A 13197-nucleotide genomic window follows, 5' to 3' on the forward strand; every position below is an offset into this window, starting at 1 on the left:
TTTATCGATAAAACACAGATTCATATCATGAAGAATATCTGATGACTTGGGATAATGCCACATTGCTGGAAATATTCTAATGAATTTTTTCAGGGATGGTAATTCAAAGAGCCGCAATGCAAGACCAAACAATGCAGGACTCAAAAAGAAAATTCCGAGAATAAAGATGGCCAAAACACAACCAAACATTGCCAGATTCACAGATAAAGGAAAAGTATCTGAAATTTTTTATGGTTCAATGTAAATAAAATATTATTTAATAAAAATTGTACATTTTCTAAATACTCTATGACTAAACCCGAATAAAATGAATATTTTAAAATTCCAGTAGAATTACTGCATTCTTTAGCCGAACCAAAAAGGTTACCTCTTCACTCCCAGCATATCATATATGATAAGGTTCAGTGTCTCTATGTGGGCCCACTCTATCATATGTGATACATAAGTTAATTGTCATTGACAGCTCACCATATCATAGTTGATACGCTGAAATGGAACGTATTACTTTGAATTTTAAATGTACATAAATTATGTAGAAATGCTGCAGGAACTTACTGAATAAAATCTCTAGAGTGCAATGAATGTTATTGTTGCAATGAATATTATTTTATTCTATGAAGTAAAATGTGCAATGCTAATACTATACATTTATAGTTTAAAAGCATTTAAAAGCAAGTACCAGAGTATTAGTGACTCTGTTACAAAATGAACAAAACATCATATGATAAAATGTGTTTTAGAAATCCAACTACTGAATACAGCAGCTCATAATTTTAAATCATCAAAATCAAGTATCTCTGTATATTAAAAAATGAAGTAAATTGAAATATAAAAACAACCTTGCAACTTTTCCATTAATTTTTGTCGTGATGCAGTTCCTTTGCCATCCCAATGTGACATACGCCTCAGTTCATCACCAGTGCTACACATCATATAGCTAGAATATAATGGTGATTAAACAGTTTGCAATTCAAGTGTACATAATTTCTTAAAGTTTAGCATTTTCAGATATTTAAAAAAATCAAGATAAATAATCTGGAAGTCTTATAAATGCATTAAAAATGAAAAGAAATAATTTAAATTTGCTTTAAAAGCTTAATTAAGAATATAAGGGTTTGATTAGCATTCAATTTATTCAAATTTACAAGATTTCAAATTACAAGATATATCTAACAACACACAAACATGAACATAAAAACTATTTTTATAACATTAGTTCAATACACATATTTCAAAATACACTATAAAAAGTTCTCATGACGGATTCTTTTGTTGCACTTAACTGGTAGTGAAATTCATATATATTTTTTATTACCTCAAGAACCAAAACTATGACATATAAAAACATAATATAGCTTTATAAGCTTTTAGATACAATCTTATGTTTTACAAGATATAATGCCAAATTTTTTCATGGACTGGTTCTAGACTTGAATTAAAAAATAAATTTTCTTTTTCAAATCTTCTTTAATTTACATAACTTTCCATTTCAAATCCTTCAGCTGACAGGCATCACAATAATCATGCAAAATTTTAATTTGACTTTCCCCATTTCACCCAAGTATTTTAAATTGTGACTATTTAGTTTTAGATAACATCTCCTATACAATTCATAACAAATTTAAAGCTGAAAGATATATACAATTTATAATAATATGCAAGCCTGCCAGTTATGAAAACCTAAGCACAGATTCAAGCATACAAGTTTTGTACTTCTTCATTTATATAGATAGACAGTTTAAATACTAATTTGACAAACATCATTTCTGTGGATACATTCCTTTTTTATTTTGTCTAGCTATGATTATAAAGTCATTTCACTGAAGAAGATTGGTGTAAATTTAAAAGTTAAAAGGATAAATATTCTTTTTATTTTTACTAATACAGTCAAAAGTCTTTAATCCGAACTCATCGGGACTTCGGTGATTCCAGATTATCGGTTTTTGCGGATTATAGATCATCAGTTTAAATATGGTAAGATGGCATGCAGAAATCCTAAAATTAAAAATATGAAACCGTAATTTATGAAATAAAGAGCAATTATGATCTAAATGGTATCAAAATTTACAAAAAAAAAAAAAAAAAAAAAAAAAAAAAAAAAAAAGGCTCAATATTTATTTGTTTACTTTATTAAACATTTTTACGCGTTTGTGCGTAAAGCATACATTACGCATAGTCGAAATTAGAAAATTGCAACCAGAAAACTATTTGATGTGTATTCATAATATTTATAATGACGAGGAATTTGATTTAAATCATATCAAAGACGGAGTACATTGAGATGAAATATTACATTTAGTAAGGAATTATAAGCCGAATAAAATAAAAACATCTGCCCTGAAGATAAGGATAATGCTGACAGATCAACTTCTGGTTCATTGCGCGCCGCGACGTTGTGGAGTCAATAGGGAAAATGACAAAACTCCGACTCCTAGAATTTTAAAGACTCAGACTCCCTCATATATATGTAAATATACACATGGGTTACAGTTTTTTTTTTTTTAATATAAGATACGTAATAGATGCTACAAAAAATTTGATGCATAGCAAATTATATTAATTAGCATTTATTATGAAATGAAAAACTGGCATTAATAACGTCTAAGAAACAGTATAGCTTCAGCAAGATCTTCTTTGTTAGAGGATCATATATCTGATTTGATAAACTTAGAGCTGAGAAGAGTCTTTCCACACTGACTTAAATAGGAGAAAGAGTTGTTAATGTTAGAGCTACTTCTTTTAACTTTTGAGGATAGATTTTTATAAGTTCTAAAAGAGGTATCTTGCGAAAGCAATCATATTTCCTTATTTCTTCAAAGGCCGTGTAGAAATCTTGTTTGTATTTTTTATTTTCATATCTAAAGGCTCTTGGTTTTTTATTTTCATTCACTTTTGCCTTAGCCTTTTCAGTAATATCCAAATATTTCTCAAAATCTAATTCATCATTGGAAGAGGATGATGGGGGACTCAGTTGCAATGTCTGCAGTTTGACTATCCTGATTTGAATACTTCAGTTGTTCTGAGAATAATTTCATTCTTAATGAAAGTTCGTAGATGGTTTTCTTTGCCTTAGCAAGATCTCATTTTAGAAATTTCAGAAACCCTCCATTTCAGAAAGAACAAACATCACATTTTTCCATTCTCTCCTCCTGTTCATTCTTTAGACTGTAGCTTTTTTGTGGCTATATATGGTGTAGAAAGAAGAGTTTCCAATTCTGCAAGATCATTCCACAGTTTTTCTTTTAGTGAAACATTAGGGTTATTTGCATCTTCTAAAAAAGTTCTTAATTATAACAACCTCCTTATCATCAAATATGTACTTCCCCATCATGTTGCTTGGTCAATAATAGCTCCTTTTCCTGCTCGCTTCCTAAGAATGACATCAATTTTGGAAGTTCTTGCTTCTACTGCTGCTAACCTAAATTTACCGATGAGTTTTGTAACTAAATGAATCAATTAAATCAAATTAATGGGAAATATTCCATCCATCCTGCTCCCTAATACTTATTTATGAATATGCCAATAAAATAGAAAATAACTATATATAAATGTATATAGTTCATAAATAAAAATATTAACTCAGTTTCTCATTAATTTTTTTTTCCAATTCACTTTAATTTCATTTCAAATTCAAACTGTCCAATAAAAACTGGAGTCTGAGTCAACGTGATTTTAGCAACTCAAGCTCTGACTCCTTTTACCCAAAAATCTACCCAACTCCGATTCCAACTCTATGACTCTGACTCCACAGCCCTGAATGCAACTACTTCACCAGACACAAAGCATGATCTTACACAAGTGTAAAAAGAAATCTTGACATGTCAGGCATAGAGTAACACATTGGACCTACTTTTCATCAATTGTAAGCATTCGACCATATATGGGTTTGTTGCTGAGCCAAAACAGCAATGAAAAACAAGCTGTTTCATTTTTCCTTTGGGAGTTGAGGTGAAATATGTTCCTTTGGTAACCTGGAAGTGTTTAGCAAATTTATAAAACATTTTGTTGTCCTCTATGGTTGTCTTTAAGATTTCCTCATCCAACATCTGTGGTTGCCCAGTGTGAGACTCATAACAAAGGCTCAGATCCCCCAAACTTCTGGAACTTGCCTGGTGACTCATTTCTTCATGACGTTTTCCTCCATTTCAATTACTTGATGTTGTTACTGATAGGCCTACCTGCATACAATAAACAAGCTACCAAATCATACAACAAACAAACTACCAATCATAGCAGCAAACAACTATGCATGAGCTGCTTTGATACCCCGATCTCTCTTCAACTCTAGACGAGCTACGATTGCTATATATATGCAATGCGCATTTATTAATGCACAGCAGTGCTTACACTAACTATCCATTGCTTTCTTGGCACAAATTACTTCGTTTTTTCTCTGTGAGAGCTTCATAAAAAATGAGACATCAAAAGCAGCAAGACCATTTTTAGCTATCTTGCATTAATTATCAAATTCAGGATAAATATCCTAACTTTACATATTTATAACAAAATATAATAAAATAGCTAAAAACATTATAAAAGTCTATTTTACTAAGAAGAAAAATTTTAAAAATGTCACATTTCTAACAAGACAGATGAACAACCGCCGATTAGTAAGTGCAAATGAGAACTTTGAGTTTGTTAAACTGTATCAGATGTGAATTAAATCACTATGTACAAGAAAAACAAAGATTGTGTCACAGCTTTTTGAAAAATGTTTATATTTTCCACGAGTTCCCCCTTACAATTTTTTTAGCTATCTACAATAAGCAACAGAAAAAATAATTACAAGATTAAAAATATATAATCAACACAAACTTACTATTTAGTGAGTATAATGCATATTTTTGAGGGAAGGATTATTTCAAAAGGCCCTATATGAAGTCATTTTAAATTCAAACTTACATACACTAACACTTTAATGTTGCTATTAAATATACATAAATATATATATATATATAAAATAATTTCTTACAAGATTAAAAATATATTAATCAACCAAATTTAACATTCAGTGAACATAATTGAAAAGAGAGAAAGAAAAGATTTAATGTCTTTGATAGTAAAATAGCCAATTCATATTTACATGCAATATCCTTTAACTCTAATATGACTCAATAATTTTCATATCTTTATGAGATCTACATACCTACTGAGCTCATGTACTCTATTTGTATTAAACCGCAAAGGAGTCAACTCATGTCGTAGACACTGCAGCGCTTCCAGGACATGGCCATCTTCAAGATACTCTAGATATTTTTGTTCCAATAATAAAAATTTCATTTCCTATAAAATATGCAATTTGATATCAGAAATAATACACTTAATTTTTTAAATGCATTTAGACACTGCGTGCAATATTTTTTTTAAAAAATGTATTTTAATGCCAATAATAAATATGCTTAAAGTTTAATATGTTATTAATTATAAACAAACAATACATATAAAAAAGCAGTTATTTAATAACTTTGGTAATTAACTCTCACACATTTCTTACGCTACTTGCTATTATATTAAACAAATAACTAAATAGCTAAATGTGTATTTTCCCCCCTTAACAGGAAATGCATAAATACAAAACACAACTGTTAAATAAACTAGTGTCCTTTAGAAACAAATAATTTAGATCAATTTTGGTTACTTCTTTACTCATGAAATTTGAAGAAATAAGCATTAAAAATGTAGGTCTCTCCTACAATCTGAAAGTACCTGTGAAACATTTTGTAAGCTAAAATGATATAAAGCAATGAAATAATTAGCTTTTAATTTACATGGGGGCAATTATTAATATAATTCTTAGATTAAAAAAAAATAATAAAAATATTAAGCAATCAAATTATACTAATGAACATAAATCTGAAATTTTTTATACCTGCACCAATATAAGTGGCTGAGATTTGTCACCTCACGAGGAGCGTATTGAAGGCACGAAATACCAAACATGCCTAATAGCTTAACTTGCTGTATTTTTCAATCACACATTTTTTAAACAATGAAAATGTATTACAAATTTATCTAAAATCACATGCTATTACAAATAGAAATACTGAATATTATATTCACTTTTGACCTTTTCTTACAAAGCAGTAAAAAAATAAATAAATAAATAAAATAAAAAGTAAAAATACACTGTGCACTTATACAGCTAAAACAGGTAATTTTTTAAGCAATTATACGATTTCATAAATAATTTTTCTACTCTATTATTTTCATCCAAATGTCATTTAAATAAAAAAAAAATGACAGATTTATATTTGAAATACATATTTGAAATTTCCAGAATAAAAGCATATACCTCATATTAATATATATTACACAGCAGAAATGACATCAACTTCAATAATGAATTATGAACAATTCAGCATGATGTATTAAAAAGGAAGTTAGAAAAACACTAACTTAAGGTATTTATTCAGTAAGCTTTTCACATTAATTTCTATACATACTTTTATAAATAATATGCAGAGGTATGTAATAAAGAGTAAAACATTAAATTAAATAAAATTATCATTTTATCTTAATTCAAGACAACTTATCAATTAAATAATTTCATATTAAATGAATTAATTTTGATTATGACTATTTTTAAACACATGACAAAATTTACCGAGTTAATATACGTTCAAAATTTAAAAATTATGCTCTATCTGTCATATTAAAATTGCTTAAGGGATACAGAAATGTTGGAAAAAATTACACAAGAAAATAATACTGCTTGGAAAGCATGATTATCTTAATAAAAAATACTGCAGCTTCTGAAGGATGTCTTCCACCTGTATATTTTATTAATAGAAAGGAATTTTAAAATACTATTCTACGAGGGCAGTCCCAAAAAAAAGGTCTCCTATTTTTTGGGGACGTAGAGAAAGTTTTAATACGGTTGTTGGCAACACTGTTGTGAGTGGTGCCTTCTCCGCTACCACATAAACACGCAGGCGCTTCGCTCGGATTCTCAGTCTTGGCTTGGCAGCCATTCGAAATGGAGCTCCTGATAAGCGTTACCGCCAAGTGTGAAGTGCGCCCAGTTATTCAATTTTTGAACGCAAAAGGCGTTAAACCGGTTGAAATTCACTGCCTATTGACAGAAGTGTATGGACAGTCGTGCATGGATGTCAAAAACGTTCGCAAGTGGTGTAGAGAGTTTACAGCCGGTCGTACTGAAATTCATGACGAAGAAAGGAGCGGGACGCCGTCAATTGCGACGAGACAATAGCAAAAGTTGAGGGAGTTCCTCAACTTTCGCGATTGTTAAGTTCGTATTCGTTGAGTTTCGCGTTTGTTGATTTCATAAAATGCGTAAAGATCGGAGGATCATCTGGATGCTTCTGAAGCTCCTCAACGCTTCCTGAAGGGCATGGCGGCAAGCTGGTATGACATGGGCATTGTAAAACTGCCATAGCGTCTACAAAAATGCATCGACCGAAATGGCGATTATGTTGAAAAATAAAGCATTCTGCAATCTTTAAAGTGATGTAGCAATTATAGAAAATAAACGGTTCTTTGTATATCTAAAAATCTAGACCTTTTTTTTGGGATTGCCCTCGTAAAAATAATGAAGAAAAGATTTTGAAACATACAATTAAGGAATGTTGAGTTTCAAGAAGTGGTTTTAAATCCCCAAGATCTGCTTCAGCCTAAATCAAAATAGAAAGATTAGAATTAATGCAAAGGAATGAAAATGACTTTCAGTATAATGTTGTGCATGCATGTAAGTAAAACAGTATAATTTACTTTCGTTACACCAGTTGCAGAAACTTGATTTTACACTACTTGGATTAACATAAAAATGATTTTTCTGTAATTTACATTTGCTTGATTAACTGAAATTTACCTAGTGAGATATTTTACAACAAGGATGTCTGAATAATTTTAAATAAAAAGAAACGTTAAGTTAAATGAACAAATATCCCCCTTTCTGGTGTTAGGAGAGGCAAAGAGTTTGCATAAAGTAACAGGTTTTTCATTTGAAACAAGAAAGAAGAGATTTTAAAGAATTTGGGCAATTTTTATTTCCTTTTACACACCATATGCATTTCCTTTCACTTGTTTTTACCCATTGTAAAGAGTAAAAACGAGAGAGACAAGGCTAAACTCACTGCGAAGAGTTAAACTTGAGATTAGAAACTCAGGATACAACAAAAAAAAAAAAAAAAAATTAAGACAAACTTGTCAATTTGCACCAATTTTCAGCATAAAGAATTACCATTTTTTCTCAAACAAATTTTCTATATCTCTGTTTAAGATGCATTCCAGAAGCACACTGCTTCATGCATACTAATGTCTGCTGGGCTTACAAATTAGGTTTCTTATTGTAAGTATTTACTCAATGGACTGCAGCTGTTTATTATTCAATAAAATTATGGCCATCTTCCCAAAGCCATAACATATTCTGAAATTACCACTGCAATGGTAACAAGTCAAAGATATGGAAATATTTGTCTTTTGTTTATTCAACTATAATTATGTCTCAATTTATTATTTATTCAATTATTACTATGCATATTATTAATACAAAACATCTTTTAAATGGCAGTACTGTGACAGGAAGAATACAAAAACTTATCCAAAGAACATCAGAAATGCTCCTTAGAAAGAATTTGTCTCATTTAGGATGCTTCAGCTAACCATACACATATAAGAATTTAAAATTGTCATAAATTACAATCTAATACAAAGTAAGATTTTGCTATTTAATTTAAGGAATGAAAATTTAGGAAGATTATTAGTATTCAGCTAAGATAAGAACTACCCAGCAAAAAACAACTTTAAATAAAAAAGTGAATATACAACTCAGTGTTTATAGGTATCAGGTTTAACAAATGATGCAACGAAAAGAATTTCAAGGTCAATCTAACAGATGATGCAAATGAAAAGAATTTCAAGGTTTTTTAAAATCTTTTCATGAAAGTGATTTATTTGCATGGAACAATTTTAGATGCTCAATATTTTTTATATGAAGCATAACAGATCTAAGCACCATAACATTTTTCAGATCTGTCCCTAATTTCATAGCTATAAATACTGGATAATGTATTTGCTTGTTTATTTAAGGTTATTTTTTGCTGGGTAGCTTTTATCATAGTGTATTTAATACTAACCATTTATTCTACATATTTCATTCCAATGAATTAGGTAACAAGATCTTGTCTTAAATTAGATTATAATTCATGACAGTACACTCCAAAAGTAAATACACACAATTATTTTATTAGGCACTTTCAAGCTAAATACTAAAATAAATTCTAACACCCATAATTTTTTTTCTTTGTTTTACATGTAATCAAATCATTGTGTCATTTTTATGATATTCAACTTAAAGTAAATATTTACTTCTTGCTTGCACAAATGTTTTACACTCATACATTTACTTTAGGGTTAATGAAATAAAACCTGTATAAAGCTTAGTATGTGTACCAAACACAAATTAATTTAAAATTCAAAGCTTGAAAAGATAAAGACTACAACTACTTAAATAAATAAAAACCTAGTATATAGCTAAATGAAGAAATATTAAATACTAAAAATACAAGTATTTAAGTACAAGTGTAAAACTCATACAGTATACACTCAAGACAACGCCAAGTTTCGGCTGTAATATAACATACATAAAATGTTTTTTTAAGAGTTAATATGTAATTAGATACATTTAAGACATCCATGTTTCTCAAAACTGAGTTAAAATAATGAAATTTCACTATCAATTAAAATTTTTTTTTGATAAAAAACAACATTCATATAAAAAGATTTGAAGTCAAATAAGATATTAGAATTTTAAATATGTATGTAATGAAAACTTTTAAAACTATAAATATTCCCTTCCTTGCTGAACTATGTTTTTAAGACAACCTTATTCATGTTAATATTTACAGTTGTAAATATTCATATACAAATAAAACTTGCATTTTCCTCCTCAAGTAAGTCTAAAAAATGTTATACTGAATTTTCTAAATATTTACTTACTAGGCATTCTCAATAGAGAGGGTTCAAAGTTAAAAATAAAACATTTTGCTCAAACAATTTTCACAAGAATCTAAAATTAACTTCAGTTAAAAGAAAGAAATCACCTTTGGCCAGTCACCATCCATCACATGAGCCTGAAATTTGGCTGCAGAAGGATGATCCAGTCTACATCCCGATTCCTTCATCAACTGTTCAGCTGTACGACTGAAAAGAATATCATAAAGTTAAATAAAATTATATACTATCAAATATCAATTTAAAACACTTTATATGACAGATTTGTACCTGCACCTAATAATATAATACAGTGGTCAGATTTAATAAGGGCAATTCTGTAATCTTTTTGAAGTCATCAAACCTTAACATTCCAGGTAGTTTTGTGATGGAAAACTTGTAAATAAGATCCTGCCTTGTCAAGACTACCACCCTAATACTGATTAACTGGCTACTGTACCATTGGGTCGATGTTCAAATCCCGGAGAAAACATGGATTTTTTTAAGTGCATACTGTCTGTGTGGTACGACTTACAATATTGATGAGCTGAAAGTCCTCTCAAGTAGTTTTGACAGCAGGGAAACAAAAGAGGGAGATAGTAGGATCTGTCCCTGGAACACTCTACATTAAAAGAGAGATGGAGCTGTATAACTAATATGGTGGGACTATTATCTGAACAAACAATGGTGAGATTCTGGTGTCTTAAACGCTTTTTATTCTAGTGTTCCTTGTAAGAACTTCATAATAATCAAATGCGAACTAAATTCATAACCAGATAAAAAATTTTTGCTACTCTAACCAAATTATAGCAGTGAACAAGCCTTTTTTTGATGACTTACTTTCATACATGGTCCTATTTTCTCATAATTTAACGTTCTAAATCCGGCTTGAAATACTTCAGAATGGTGTGATCGCAAACATTTTTACCCCTCTGACACTACTTCAAAATGACTAGTTTTCAAGCAGTATTTCATTCCCGCCATGAAAGTCGTAAAATTTGCATGTGTGCATCTGTGCTCTTTATAAGGTTGCTATATTTGCAATTTTCTCAACATTTATTTTCTTTACTCCTCATCTATATATTTCATAATACAAATTTTAGACAGATAGCCCTAGTGTGCTTTGCCATAATTCAATAAACCAAACCAAAACCATAATACAAATTTTGGGAAATAATCTAATATTCTCAGTTTTTTCCCCTCTCATAAACTATGCATTTCTGAAGATATAATTGTTATTTAGCCTGTTAATACCAAATTGAGACATTCTAAAGAAAAAGTTAATTTCTGTAAAAGATTCAATTATGGTGTTTTCCCTCAGATTTGATGTTAAGATCCAGATCATTCTGTAATTCTACCCAAATGTAAATCACAGGGCATATTTTGAAGACAGTCAACATCATTTCCCTGTTGCATCAGGTACTGAATCTATTAAAATTTACTTCAAAAAGTTTCAAGTAAACTTTTCATTTGACTTTGTGTTAAAAAAAGTAAAAATTAAAATGTTTAGTGTATTGGAGTTTAAAAATTAAATTCAACTTTTCTTTACTTAGAACAAAATTAACAAAAATGAACAAAGCGAAACACAGAATGATAAAAGTTCTTTCTATTAAATTATTCAGAATGATAAAAATTGTATTTACATTTGCCTGCGTAATTTTAGTTCTAAATGAGAAAGAATCACTAATTTATATGCTTTCAGAAATCTGCTATACTTAACAAGTTTATTCCTAATTTGGTTCCCTCTCCCTCCAGCAATTTTACAAATGTGTGCTAAGAAAAATTTAAAAAAAAAAAAAATTTTTTTTCAACTTTTTCATTTTTTCCTACATACAGTACTTACTAGAATATAAGATCCCCTCCTTTGATATTTTGTTCTGGAGTTTGAAAGAATCTTATAATTGAGATTGCAGAACAAGAGCAATGAGTTTAATTATTAGACTATATAGAATAATTGCACTATTTAAATGCTAAATAAACCTCACAACAGGTAATATCTAACTGCCGCTAATTATGATACCCTCATCTAGTTGAGCTATTTCAGTTCAAGTCCATATCCACTATGTTGGCTAAAGTTAGGTTATCCACTATATTGGCTAAAGTTAGGTTAACTTTATACGGCATAGCACACAGACGGCTTATATGCCTATGGGTAATGATGCCTTCCTAGAGGAGGTTTTAAGGGAAATTCAAAACGCCCTCAACGATGCTTTGAAGGGAGACAAGTCTGCAGGACAAAAATTTTAAATACTTTATTTCCAACATTGACTGCACAGAAACATTATCCAATAAAACAGCAATACAATTTAACATTTTTGTTTCCTAATACCAAGCTCAATAAACCTAAAAAAAACTTCTCCTTCCACAGCCTAGTGTATGCTAATTTAAAATCAACATAAACAGCCATCAAGACATTTCTAGCACCAAGAGCCATCCTTCATGACTTGAACAAAATAAGCAACTTGAAAATTTGTCGACTGAACTCTACAAAATCCACCTGTTTGCATCTTGGTAAACCAACATGCTCCAAATACCAGTTCAGCTTTGCGTTACCCATTTTCCCCCATCCCCTATCGCATCAAACATGCCAGCAATGTATGTCTATAATTTGACATATATTTTGCATCTATTGTTTTTGAGAATTGGGACAATCAGTCCTTTCTTCTATTGTGAGGGGACCACACCAGTCTCCCAAATGTAACTTAAAATATTTAAAAGTATCTCCTTTGCAGAGTTACCCAAATCTTAAAAAATTCAGCATGGATATAGTCTACTCCTCATGTTTTTCTAATTTTCAGATTTCTGAATGCAATCTCCAATTCGTGTAATGCAAAAAGGAAGCCGAAGACATCACCCTGTCCCCCGATCTTGTAGCGTAGAAAGCGTAAAAAAGCGGTTCTCAACCTTTTGACTAATGCATACTATCTAAACAAAAATTGAAAACCTTTAAAACCACCGTTACAAAGTACTACTACCACCACCACCATTCTTTAACGAAGCTCAGATTGCATAAATTTACGAGTGTTAGAGAAGAAACTCAATCAGGATGTTGAGGATTTAATTTTTTAATTTAATAGTTTAATAGTTTTGTTTGCTTCTTTGTGTACCACCTATTTTTCTCTTGCATACCACCAGTGGTATACCACCGGGTGAAAACCTCTGGTGTAGAATAAAGATAGTCAACCTGGTCCCTACTGCCCACTAGTGGAGGATTTAATCTTTCACAACCGGGTGGTGGAGGTTTTC

The 13197-nt window shown here is 30.2% G+C and overlaps 1 protein-coding gene across 2 annotated transcripts in view; it reads right to left on the reverse strand.

The window, feature by feature from the left end:
• LOC118196378 (WD repeat-containing protein 26) overlaps nt 1-13197 on the reverse strand; it is a 49291-nt gene that overhangs the window by 23013 nt on the left and 13081 nt on the right. For both annotated transcript variants that reach the window (XM_035367821.2, XM_035367820.2), the window contains exons 2-5: nt 10062-10161; nt 7575-7631; nt 5147-5283; nt 840-937 (exon numbers count right to left, since the gene is read on the reverse strand). In XM_035367821.2, coding sequence (XP_035223712.1) covers nt 840-937; nt 5147-5283; nt 7575-7631; nt 10062-10161 — 392 coding nt within the window. The remainder of the gene's footprint in view (nt 1-839; nt 938-5146; nt 5284-7574; nt 7632-10061; nt 10162-13197) is intronic.

The sequence above is a fragment of the Stegodyphus dumicola genome, chromosome 4 (genome assembly GCF_044657685.1).
Source record: "Stegodyphus dumicola isolate Sdum_Otavi_A_Nest chromosome 4, ASM4465768v1".
Taxonomy (NCBI): Eukaryota; Metazoa; Arthropoda; class Arachnida; order Araneae; family Eresidae; genus Stegodyphus; species Stegodyphus dumicola.